We start from the raw sequence: 14,022 nt of genomic DNA, 5'->3' as shown, positions 1-14,022 counted from the left end.
ATACTGGAGTGGGTTGCCATTTTCTTCTCCAGTGGATTACGTTTTGTCAGAATTCTCTGCTATGACCTTTCCATCTTGGGTGGCCCTGCATGGCATAGCTCATAGCTTCATTGAATTACGCAAGCCCCTTCTATTGTGTTGTGGGTTGTGGACCTCATGGCAATGAGGAGGCAGATGAGTACCCCATGTCAGCTCTTTAGTAGTGGTAGGCGCGTACTGAACAAAGGGGGTTACCTGAACCCCTTATATACTTAGCAAGGTGATGCTCTGGCCAATCCATCCATCCATATCTCCCGCCAAAACCCTTTCAGCCAATCTGGCCACAGCATAGCGCCCCCTGGTGGTAACTACAGAGCTGCTGCTCATACCCATACATAACAACCCTTCCCCCTTAAAAGATGACACATACATACATTAAAAAAACCAATTGGCATGCATAATTCATTACAACACAACATCAACCCAACAGTGACCTGCTCTGGCCTGTTCAGGATTGTTCAAAATTAGCAAGGTATGTTGGTGGTCTATGGGTCCTGGTAGACCGTCTTGGCCCTTGCTGGTCTCCCACATCATCATCGGTCAGGGTTGAGTCCTGGTCCCACAATTCTGCTTGACCTTGTTCCTGGTCTCCCCTATTCAGTTCAAATGTCTCTTGTTGTGATTGGTCCCCCTGAGACCCTTCAGGAACCCGCTTCCTGATTTGATCTATATGACGCCTGATCTGGCGATTCCCCTCCACCCCTATAATGTAGGCCAATGGCCCAGTTCTGTCAACCACCACCCCTGGAATCCACAAATCACCTGGCCCATAGTTACTTGCCCAAACCAAGTCGTTATTGAGAAATTCTCTAGGAACTCTGGGACTCTCAGTCAGAGCAGCCACTCTGTCAGGGTGCAGTCTGTCCAATTTGGTGATGAGCCTCTGGCCCCACTGAAGTTCCGCTGGACTCTTCTGTGGCCGTGCAGGGTGTGGTGTGTTGTGCTAACAGGAACTGTGCCAACCGTTGATGCCAGTCGCCATTGATAATGTGCAGCAATGCATCCTTGGTTGTTCTTACCATGTGTTCTGCTAATCCATTAGACGACGGGTAGAAGGGCGCCAATGTAACATGTAAGTCTGGGAAATGTGACAGATGTTTGTCTGTTTGAATTCCAAAGTCCCAAAGCAATTTAGCTTCATCATTTTCAATTGAATACTTTGTCAATTTTGTGGTGTTACCAATTCTTGCTTGCAGGCAAAGAGTATTTTGTGCAGGTATTCCAATGCACCGTTTATTGTGTAGTGGGTTCTGGACTGCATGGCAAGGAAGAAACAGATGAGTACCGCATGTCAGCTCTTTATTGTCACCGCCCTGAGTGCCTCGGGAGAAGGGAGGTATATAAATCTAATAAATAAATAAATACATATTGGTAATAGGCGCGTACTGGACAAAGGGGGTTACCTGGAGCCCTTGTATACCTAGCCAGGTATCACTCTGGCCAATCCATCCATCCTTATCTCCCACCGAAAATCCTTCAGCCAATCTAGCCACAGCACAGGCCACCTGGTGGTACCTGCAGAGCTGCTGCTCGTACCCCATATATAACACCCCTTCCCCCTTAAAAGAAAAAAAAACATATAGAATACAATTGGCATGCATAATACATTACAACAGAAATCAATCATATACTGTGAATGGCTCTGGGCCTGTTCAAGATTGCACATAATCTTGACCTGGCGGAAATGGCAAAGATTTCGGCTTACTTGAAAGATCATTCGCAAGAACGTTATATTATGGAGTGGAAAAAGTGGATTGATTATATCCAGAACAAATATGGGACTAAAAAGTTTCATTTAGCATTTGAATAAGTTTTCTTTTCTTTTCTTTTTCTTTTCTTTTTATATGTAATATTAGTATTGCTTGTAGTCATTTCATATGAGCTAGAGTGCGATAGAATTAATAGTTTATTGTTGTTAGCATATGGATATTTATGATTGTTCTTTGTTTTTATACCTTGTACTTAGCTCTGGGAAGTCGGGGGGAGGGGGGAATGGGGGGGAGGGATAGGGAGGGTTAGGTAGGGGTGGGTGAAGGGAGGGGGGATTGTTAAAGATAAAATTTACTGTAAAACTTTTCAATAAAAAAAAAGATTGCACATAATCTTCAAGATATGTCGGTGGTCTGTGAGTTCTGATAGACCGTCTCAGTCCTTGCTGGTCTTCCAAATCATCATCGGTCATGGTTGAGCCCTGGTCCCAATGTTCTGTTTGACCTAGTCCCTGGGCTTCTTTATTTTGTTCAAATGTTTTTTGTTGTGATTGGTCACCCTGAGACCCTTCAGGAACCCACTTCCTGATTTGATCTACATGACGCCTGATCTGACGATTCCCCTCCACCCCAACAATGTAGGACAATGGCCCAGTTCTGTCAACTACCACCCCCGGAATCCAAAAATGACCTGGCCCATAGTTTCTTGCCCAAACCAAGTCATTATTGAGAAATTCTCTAGAAACTCTGGGATGCTCAGGCTCAGCAGCCACTCTGTCAGGGTGCAGCCTGTCCAATTTGGTGATGAGCCTCTGGCCCCAATGAAGTTCTGCTGGATTCTTCTGTGGCAGTGCAGGGTGTGGTGTGTTGAGCTAACAGGAACTGTACCAACCGTTGATGCCAGTCGCCATTGATGATGCACCGCAATACGTCTTTGGTTGTTCTTACCATGCGTTCTGCTAATCCATTAGTCGACGGGTGGAAGGGTGCCGTTGAAACATGCCTAACTAAGTTGGCCCTGGTGAATGCCTGGAATTCAGCAGAGGTGAATTGAGGCCCCATTATCTGAGACTAATACTTCTGGCAGGCCGTGTGTGGCAAAGAGCCCCCTGAGTACTTGGATGGTTTTGGCCGAGGTCATACTAGTGACTGGTATCACTTCTAACCACTTGGCTGTCTACCACCACCAAGAACAACTGTTCCTGGAAAGGGCCTGTGTAATCGATGTGCACTCTGGACCATGGAGTATGTGTCTCTTCCCACTTGAGTACTGGTACATGGGGCATCTCAGGTCTGTACCTTTGGCAGTCATAGCACCCATTAAATATTTATCCATTAGTGTAAAATCTGTATTCACAAGCATTTAAACCATAACTCCCAGTGTCTTTCTCATTTGAAACCATTAGGAAAATTTGGTCAGGTAGTTAGGCCATGGTCTATTCAAATTGCATAATTGTATGGCTTCTATTGCTATATTGACTCCCATGTATCCATGTCAGATGATATATGTCTTGGAAGTGCAGGGGGGAGGGTTACAATATTTTACAGAGTCAATTGGATTGTTACGTGGTGTATAGAAATTGAATAAAATAAGTAACTGATTGACAAGAAAATCAATTTCTGCTATGTGATGCCCTTTAGTACCCACTTGATCCCGCCACTTGCTCTATGTAGCACCATGTAGCAAAACTGTCTCAGAGCACAGGAGTTGGAGATTTCAAATTCTTCCCCAGGATTTCTGGGCTCTCATAATACGATCCTATCTCTTTCACTGCAATTAGCAGCATGGTCATTACTGCCATCATTACTTATTTTCATCTCATCTAGAATCCTCCAAAAACGTTTTCAGAAGAAGAAAAAAAATCTGTTGTGTCACTATGCAGCTAGAAGATTCAGTTCTTCTTCTACCCCCAAGATGGAAGATTGCAAAGCTAGACCTTCTAATGGTGGTTCAACCAGTAAAGGAATATTCATTCTGACCATTCTCTTTTCTTATGGGGAACTCCAGAGGTTCATGAGAGTTATTAGGAAATCTGTGAGACTGAAAACCTCACAACAGGTGTTTTTTTGTTTTTGTTTTTTTGAGAGAGAGAAAGACATAACACAGAAAGGAACAAGAGTCCAAACTGATTCTTTCAGGTACAATATTTCTAATTACTATGGAGGTCTGTACGCTTGCCCCAAGGGAAACTATTGGCTATGTCTAATACCAAACTCATGTGAATGTGGCAAGTGACCATTTATAAGTTTTTAGCAACCAATAACAGATATAGCATTTCTCAGCCTAAAGATATCAACAAAGAACATCAGGTAAATTTCGTTCTATAAGTAAGAAGTGAATTAGTAAGGTTTTTAAGAAAAGCAAACTTTTTAAATTGTTTTTACCATCTCCCAATTCTTCATTATCACTCCTAATAAAACATTGTGGGCTAATTATGAATAATTCAGTAGTAAAATATTTTTTAAATTAAATAATGTAATACTGTATCTTGTATTCTTGGATAGTAGCACTATAAATATCCTTAAAAATGTCCTTAAATTTTAAGCTAAACTAAATTTCCTTCCTTCCTTCCTTCCTTCCTTCCTTCCTTCCTTCCTTCCTTCCTTCCTTCCTTCCTTCCTTCCTTCCTTCCTTCCTTCCTTCCTTCTGGAGGGGAATTACTGTTTTTTTTGGACAAGTATTTCACATTCTGAATAATTCATGTCCCTCTGTTATTTCTATTTTATGTCATTTCTATTTTTCTTTTTTCTTGGTATAGCATTATTGGATCACCATGTTCCAGTAACATAGGCATCTCCTAATACTAAATTTTATATAATCTGAAACAAATTTCAGTTTTCCTTTTGAAAGGAAGGAATTTGAAATTAAGTGAGAGATGAAGCTCAAACAAATAAAACAAATGCAAAATATCCTCTATAAAATTTCCATAGAAATAAATCCAGCAGCCTAAAAGCATTTAATTTTCTATATCATTCTCATGCAAAATAAATATTTCTATAACATTAGGGAAATGTGACATTTCCTACAATTTTTAAACTATACTATAGAAAATCCCATGTTTCTCCTTTCAAACTTTTAGTTAAAATAGAGGTGACACCGGCAATTTAAAGCAGATTTCCATATTTTAATTCTCAGAGAATATGTTAGCTGAAAATGGTAAGAACTATATTTTGAGGAGATTTGATTGATGCAACTGTGATAGAAATATGGAGCTTGAAATAATGGAATTATGACTCAGTGTAGTATATCTTAAAATGAATAAGTAAATAAATAATTTTTCTTTCATTATTATTTTGTTATATTAAAAAGTTACTACTACTTTATGTTGTCTCTTTGCTGAGGTTGTGCAAAATTGCTTAGAATCACCAATTCTAATCTGGTTCATCAAAACTTCATTATAAGTTTTATTCAGAAAGTCTGATAATAAGATTAATTGAAATAGCTTAACAGAAGCTTTAGAAGAGGATTCTGTGTAGTTGCAGTATGTGTTAGAGGCTGTGCAAGCTGGGGGGAAATTTACAGTATATTGACCAAGAAAAGTTTATTTTTCTTTATCTAAAGTATTTCATTGTTATGTGAATCTTTCTACACACTTTTCTTAATATGTACCAAAGAGTTGGGGGGGGGGAGCCTTCAGATTCTAGTGCAAAAAGGTGCCTCAGAACAAACACAGATAGCCTCTGCTTGGTTTTAAATAGCTATTTGTTTCCTGGGATAGTGGAATTGTTTCCTGATTTTATTTATTTGTATTGAATGTTTACAGCTGAAGGATCAAGTTGGAGACAAATCATTTTGGACAAAATGTGGTTGTTAAATTCATCATGGAGAAAATGTGGTCAAATCATAATGAAGAATGTGTGATAAGATAATCATTGAGAAAATGTGATTGCTAAGAGTCAACATGATGATCTGCCCATCAGTCCAACTATATTGATCTAAAGCCCTGGACATTTTGAAAGCAATTTCAGACTCAAAAAAAGAAGAAACCCCCCCTTCCTCCATTTATTGTTTTGGAAGTATAGAACACACTGTTGCATCATAAATGAGAATGACAGTTTACTCAATTCCATTTTTTTCTCTGCTAATCAATCCCCACCCTTAGTTGTGCACCATATTCCCTAAATTGTTCATTTTCTCTCCTTTTCTTCAAGTTTCTACAACATATGAAAATGGAAACAGAAAATCGAAGTACAACAAAAACCTTCTTTGTCCTTTCAGGATTCTTGAATAATTTGCCAGTGAATCTCTTCCTCTTTTTTATATTTCTCTTCATTTACGCCTTAACATTTCTGGGAAATATAGTGATTATGGTTGTTACAAGATATCTCTCAAGTCCCATGTACTTTTTCTTAGCTCATCTGGCTTTCCTTGATATTTGTTTTGCTTCTGTCACCATGCCTAAGCTGTTAGAAATTTGTATTGAAAAGAAGACTATTTCATATGTTGCTTGCTTTGCTCAAATGTTCTTTATTCTTTTAACAGCAACTAATGAAACATGCATTCTTGCAGCAATGGCCTATGACCGATATGCTGCCATTTGCAAACCCCTCCATTATGTACAAATCATGAACAAAGCATTTTGTTGGTGGTTGGTGGGTAGTGCCTGGGCAGTTGGTTTCTTCTTTGCCATGACAAATATATTACCTGCTTTGAAGCTGGGTTTCTGCAGATCAAATCTTATCCAGCATTTCAGTTGTGAATTTCCATCTCTACTTGCCTTATCTTGTACAGACACATTCTCCAATTTGACACTGTTCCTCATCACTGGTAGTGCAGTTGCCATATCTTCATTCACTGTAATTCTGTTTTCCTACATTCATATCATCTCCACTATCCTGAAGTTGAACTCTCCAGAAGCAAAAAGGAAAACTTTCTCTACTTGTGCTGCTCATCTTATTGTTGTGACTTTGTATTATTGCACTGGATGCTTTAGGTATATGAGGCCCAGTTCAGCCTCTTCAATTATTGTGGATGAACTCTTGTCCATTCAGTATAGTATTTCCACACCCTTGCTGAACCCACTTATCTATAGCCTAAAAAACAAGGAAGTGATGGAAGCCATCAAAAAGCTAATAGGCTACAAACCTTAATTTTTTTTTACTGTCTATTATGGCTTGGGGTAAAGCAGATTGAATACTATGCAGACAGTGAGCTGAGGAATGAACTGGTTGTTTTAGAAAGATATTACAAAGCTTGTTGCTGGTTTTATATATATATATATTAACATATATTAAAATTAGTGGATTAGTTTAGTAGACTTCTTTTTGTGATCAATCATCATTTGGATAATGTCTTTTAAAGCCTGATATTTTTGGAAGTATTGTCCAAAGAGATTCTACTGATGTCTCATTCAGAGATTCTCAAAATTTGTGATTATATGACAACCTAAAATAATAAGTGAATGTGTGTTACCATCATTTATGATCTTGGTCATATTGATTTATGATATTGATTGTGACATTGATGAGAATTGCTAATGGAATGAAATTTTCTCTATTAGCATAAGTATTTTTGCATGAAGAATTCCGATAAATAGATGATAGATGATAGATGATAGATAGATAGATAGATAGATAGATAATAGATAGATAGATAGATGACAGATGATAGAGATAGAGATACTGTATATAATTCTTTCTGCAAAAATATATGTGCACATGCGCACACACACAAAATGATGAACAGTGAATATTTATTTTGATGAAACATTTATTTATCCATACATTTGTTTGGTTTGTCATGATCTATCATGGAGTTGATCAATCTCACATTAAAATAAGGTAACATTGTTTTCCCTATAAAGCAGGAGTTCTTAACCTTTTTGTGCTTGAGCCCCTTTGAGAGCATGATGAAATCTAAGGACCCCAATTATGATTAACTACAACTATAAAAATAGTTTTTAAAAAATGAAATAAAATTTAAAAACTGTAAGATGTACTATATGCAAAAAGAAAATTGTTGCTGCTTTTCATATCTAAATTCATAGTTCGCTGGAATATATTCATAGAGCACCAAGCAGTCCATTAACACCAGGTTAAGGTCACATGATCTAATGGTTATTTATCCTATTCTGTTGTATTCAGACTCTCAAACCACCATACTAACTCCTGGTTAGCTGAGGATCATGAGATCTGTTCTCTTTTCTGCACATCTAAGTAAAACAATTGCTGTCAGATTTACCAGTTAGACCAGAAAAGAAGCATGACCAGATGCACTAATTCTACTTAATTGTAAAGCTACATCGACAAAATTTTTCAAGTCTGAAAATGTAATGCTCCCTACTCCCAAGAAGCTAGAGAGAGCAATTCTGAGCCTCTTATTCTACTCACTACCCAGCTGCTGGCTATTCTCTGACTGCCCTTTTCATAGCTATTCTTTTCCTCATCTCCCGAGATCTTTCCCATATATCATTACAGATGGGGAACATTTCTTTCTGAGGAGCTTTACTTGCTGATAACCTACTGAACCAAAATTATTTTAAGAAGCTGGAAGATTGGGCTTGCTAACTTTCAGACTGGCTCTCAGGAGATGACCTGGCTTACCTAGGACCTGTGTTTTTCTTCCTCATCAGCATAGGCCATATAAAGAATGAGCTTCTTCCCACTTGCCTTCCCCCAAACTGTGCAGAATTTGAATTCCCTGCCTGCCTGTCTTTCATTCCTACCTTATTCAGAGGCTGAAGTGAAAAGTTGATACCATTGTATGACATGCCAACATTTTTTTCAATTTATTTGTTCGCTTAACATAGCTTATGAGCATGAATGCAACTTACTGTCCTTTTAGTAATAATGTTTTATGCAATAAACAACTTAAACCTAGCCAGAATTCAGTGCAAACCATCAAGAAACTAACAGTAAAATATAGATATAGAAGAGAGAAAGGGAGGGATATAGATGCAGATAGATATAGAAATGAGATAGGGATAGGGATAGGGATAGGGATAGAGGGAGAGAGAAAGAGAGAGAGAGAGAGAGAGAGAGAGAGAGAGAGAGAGAGAGAGAGAGAGAGAGAGAGAGAGAGAGAGAGAGAGAGAGAGAGAGAGAGAGAGAGAGAGAGATGTGTGATCCATTTAAATCAATTATCTAATACAAGCAGGGCTTTTTTTCTCATAGAACGCTCAGAACGGAGTTCCGGCACCTTTTTTGGATGGAACCTTGTAGGGTAGGCAAAGTGGGTTGTATGACATGTGTGAGTTCTGGCACCTTTTTCTTTTACAAAAAAAAAGCACTGAATACAAGAACTACCAAAATTTAAATTGGTTTGGAATTTTTCCCTTCAAAAGAAAGGTTCTTCCAATTTCTTTAAAAATCTTGGGAGGAAAAAGTCCTTTTCAACTGTCCACTATTCAGATTCTAAATGTAGGAGAGACATGGGGGAGTCACTTCCAAGGAGCAAGAGCTGAATTATAAAAAAAATTGGGCAGACTGTGAGAAAGAAGAAATTGGGAGAGGCTAATGCTGCTCTGTATGTGAACAGCACATGTATGTGAGCAACCCCAGAGTAAGGAAATTCACCCAACAGATGGCTTCAACCAGTGATGGGATTCAGCCAGTTCGTACCACTTGGGCAGAACCGGTAGCTAATTTTTTGTTGCCCAGGTCCAGAATGGACTTATGGAAACAGCATCCACACAGAGAACCAGTTGTTCACATATTTGAATCCCACCACTGAGTATATGAGACTGCACAAGTATGAACTAATTGCTTAGCCATTATACACATGTTCTTATGCATGACAATTACATAATATGACAATTACAGTGATAAGATTACAAACACCACTAGCATTTACCGTACTTCCTGGATAGATAGATAGATAGATAGATAGATAGATAGATAGATAGATAGATAGATAGATATAGATATAGATGATAGAGATAGAGATAGAGATAGAGATAGAGTAATCTTATCACTGTAATTGTCATATTATTGTAATTGTCATGCATAAGAACTCCCTAACCTTACACTCCTAGAAACACTAGCTCCTGACAATTCTAAAAATGATTTTAAAAATAAAAATGAGACAAGCAAAAAGCAACAAGATGGACAATCTATAAGTAAATCTGTGTTTGATTTAAAAAATAGTAGGCAGAGTCAAGAACGTTGACATATATAAAGGTCATGTTAAATTTTAATCATGTTGAGGTTCTTTGGGGGGATGTTGAGGAATGGGTTTGAAGAGAATCATTTATTTTTTATTTATTTATTTTATTAGATTTATATACCGCCCTTTCCCGAGCTCCTGTTTTATAGTCAAACTCACTTCTTCAAAAATAGCAATTATTATGCCAAAAAAATGTTTACAGTTCTTTTAAATAGCAGAGAGATTCCTGGACCATCCACAAGTTTACAACAAATAACACCTGAGAGGTTCCAGCACTTTGCTTAAACAACAGAGATTAAGAAATGCAATAAGAATTTTTTTGCTGATATCTTCTGTTTGGAATTCATTTTGAAAAGTGTCTAATTTACTCTTCCATTTGTGTGAGAACAAAATGTCCTGCTATATCTTAATACACTTTCTGGAGAATCCAATGGAATCCCTTTGACTGACAGCCTCCTTAAATGTATTGTCATCAAAACTGTATTCCACTGACATGTATTTATCTGAAAGGGAAGGTCTGTCAATCGACTTACAGTTTTAGAATAGTAAGCAACTCAAAGTCCCTTGGTTGAATTGGGCAGCTATATAAAATGAATGAATGAATCAATTGATCGATTGATCAATCATCAATCAATCAATCAAAATCCATATGATTGCTGATAAAACTAATGGAGAGACATCCTGGCCTCATTTATTTGAGAACTAAAATAGGAAATGTTATAAATAAATAAATAAATAAAGACTTGGCAAAACCAGACTTTCCAGTAATCCCACAAAAAGAATTGGAGTTGTGATCTCAACAGTGTATGCACCCTTAATGTGCATAGGAAAGTCAAAAGCTCTGGAAACTATTAGGAATTTATCAGCCTGGATGCTCTACATGGAAACATAACAAGGAAAGGAAATACATTTGTATGTTACTCCTGTACGTATTTTAATTCTGTGATCTTTATGGCATATGGCACCATTTGTCCCAGAGGAAACTTGATATTAAAGACACCAAAGATATATATGCATATCAAATGAGCAGTCACAGATCTTCAGCAGTCAAGAAGAGATGCAGCACTTTAAAATTACAAAATCTTTACAGATTAATAATCAATTTGACTTCAGTGTAAATTGCTTGCCGGGAACTTCTAGAAGAAAGGCATGAATAGGTAAGTTTTCTAAGAAAAGGAAGCAAGTTTCTTTCCTAAAAAGAAAGAAAACCCAACAAAGTGTTGTATTAAAATAAATTGATTGCTGTTCGTCTTTACTCCTCTGAAATTGGTCAAAACAGAATCCCTTCTAATTTATTCTGTGTAATTGTCAGAGCATTGTTCAGATAGCAAAGGATAAAGACTTTGTTAAATACTCTACAGAGTTATAATTATAGAACAGTTTTTCACAATACAATGCCTTCTAAATAGGTTTTATTGAAAATTCTCTTAATTCTTCATCAAATTGTGGGAGCTTTTGTGAAGGAAGCCTGTTGGGGATATGGTATAGGGAATTTTGAAATAGGATTTTTTATTATTATTATTATTATTATTATTATTATTATTATTATTATTATTATTATTATTATTATTATTATTATTATTATTATTATTATTATTATTATTATTATTATTATTATTATTTTATTTGACTTCTTCTGTAGTTTATTTTGCTACACATTGAAATTAGCTAAGATTTTGTTAGTGTTTATTCTGTCATAAATTCCTTGGGAATGAAACACAGAATTTTTGTGCCAAATAAAGTTAATGGTAGAATGTATTTTCATTATTACCTATGGCTTATATGTTGCATTAATGGTGGAGAGCAAAAATACACAAATATGTTCTGGTTGTAGAGCTAAGTTTATTAAAATTACTGATGTATTTCAGTTTCTCTGTCTCTGTCTCTGTCTCTCTCTCTCTCTCATGTTTAATATCCTTATTATCATTACAAGGAACAAACAATTTCCTGACCATACATGGAAAAAGTGACCAACAACCCTAAAATCTTTCCTCCAATAACATTGTATTGTTGTGGTATTGTGGTCAAAATAAATAAATTTTGAAACTGCATTGCTGAAAACATATCCAAAAATCTGTATATGTTGCAATTTCATGTGGCATTTTGCTGTTTAAATTCTGAAATCATGTTCAAATGATTCATCAGCTTCGGCAAACTTTTATCAAGTATTTTCAGCTCTGAATTCCAATCTCCACTTGCCTTATCCTGCACATAAACATTTCTAATTGGATTATATTCCTAATATCTGGTAGTTTTGATGCAGGTTCTACATTGATTATTATCCTAGTCTGCTACTTCCATTTCAGTTCAGCTATCCTGAAGTTGAACTCAGCAGATACAAAGAGGAAAATTTTCCCTATCTGCAGTTCTCACCTTATAATTGTAGATTTGTGTTATGGCACTCCCTAGTTTCCATATATCAGCCTCCCCAATTATTATGGATGAATACTTCTCTATTCTTTGTCTTGCAGATCACAAATAATACATATTTTGAAAGTAATACAACTTCAAAAAAAAATCTAAAGGATAAATGAGTATTTTTCTCTCTCCCTTTTGTATAAGTTTGAAAATAGAGAATGTGTTGGTCTTCATATACTGTGTTAAAGTTTCTCTCATATTTTTTCCCCTGATATTCTCTCCCCACCATCTAATTGTACAATGCATTATATTATGTAATGGAAATATTATTTTCTCTTCTTGTTTTGAAGTTTCTACAGTGTCTGAAAAGGAAATGGAAAATCAGAACACCACAGTCATTTTTTTTGTCCTTTTGGGATTTTCATACATTTATCCAGTCAATATTTTCCTTTTCTTGGCATTTTTCCTGATGTATGCTTTGACTTTATTGGGAAATGTTATGATTATGGTAGTAACAAGTTATCTCTCCAGCCCCATGTATTTTTTCTAGCTCATCTGGCTTTTCTTGACATGTGTTTATCTTCTGTTACTGTACCCAAGCTGCTGGTAATTTTCTGGGCAAAAAAGAATATTTCATATTCTGACTGCCTTATTCAGATATTCATTGTCTTTCTTACAGGAGGCACTGAAGATTGTGTCCTTGCTGCAATGGCTTATGACCGATATGCTGCCATTTGCAAGCCCCTCCATTATATACAAATTATGAATAAATCTTTTTGTAAGTGGTTGGTGGGTGGAGCATGGGTAGTTGGTTTCTTATGTGCTTTTGTAAATATATTACCTATTTTGAAGCTAGATTTCTGTGGACCAAATTTTATCAAGGATTTCAGCTGTGAATTTCCATCTGTACTTGCATTATCCTGCACAGAAACATCCTCCAGTTGGATGGCATTTCTGATATCTGCTAGTCTTGTTGCAAGTTTTTCATTGATTATCATCCTAGTCTCCTACATCCATATCATCTCAACTATTCTCAAGTTGAATTCAGCAGAAGCAAAAAGGAAAACTTTCTCTACCTGTAGTTCTCACCTTATTGTTGTGGTTTTGTATTATGGCACTGCCTGCTTTAGAAACATGAGGCCCAGCTCAGCCTCCTCCATTATTGTGGATGAATTATTTTCTATTCAATACAAGATTTCAACACCCATGCTGAACCCCTTTATCTACAGCCTGAAAAATAGAGAAGTAAAGGAAATAATAAAAAAACTAATGGGCTACAAACCCTTGATTCCTTCTTCTTTGTAAACTGGTTTAATGTTGGATTAATTGACCATTCCATGAGAATTTATTTGAGAAACAAATGTATTATTTTGGAAATATATTTAAAGACATCTATTTTGGCATATGTGCAATACATTGGTTGAATTCAAATCAAGGGAAATTAATTTGTAAAGTTTAGTAGGCTTACACTTAGTGAAATATATTAAGTCAGACAATATGTATTGAAAGATATTTTTTCCCCTAAAACCTTGTTCCTATATCTACTTATGAAGCATATTCATAAGTAGTATACAACAGGGATTCTCAGAATCTGTGATTGCATGACATCCTAAAGTAACAAATGAATTTGTGTGTCCATTCATAAGAATAGTGATATTGATGAGGATAATCATGATAACTGGTAGGAGAACAAAACCTTTTGTATTTGTGTGCAGACTTTTGTGTGGGAAGTTTCTATGGAACCTAATAAATAGTGAACATATATTGCAATGAAACTTTAAATAAAAGTTACCTGCACTCATATTGTGTTTC

At 36.4% G+C, this 14,022-nt stretch overlaps 1 protein-coding gene across 1 annotated transcript; it reads left to right on the top strand.

The window, feature by feature from the left end:
• Positions 1-3,971: 3,971 nt before the first annotated feature.
• Positions 3,972-13,515, top strand: LOC308678810 (olfactory receptor 5BS1-like; the record flags this gene model as incomplete). Its single annotated transcript, XM_081346043.1, has 3 exons — positions 3,972-4,058; positions 5,901-6,408; positions 13,067-13,515. The coding sequence occupies 3 exons, from the start codon at positions 3,972-3,974 to the stop codon at positions 13,513-13,515; spliced, it is 1,044 nt and encodes a 347-aa protein (XP_081202169.1).
• Between the last annotated feature and the right edge of the window lie 507 nt (positions 13,516-14,022).

Source organism: Vipera berus (genome assembly GCF_964194415.1).
Source record: "Vipera berus genome assembly, chromosome: Z".
In the NCBI taxonomy this organism is placed as follows: Eukaryota; Metazoa; Chordata; class Lepidosauria; order Squamata; family Viperidae; genus Vipera; species Vipera berus.
Note: the sequence above shows the minus strand (reverse complement) of the source record. Positions and strands in the feature narration are given on the sequence as shown.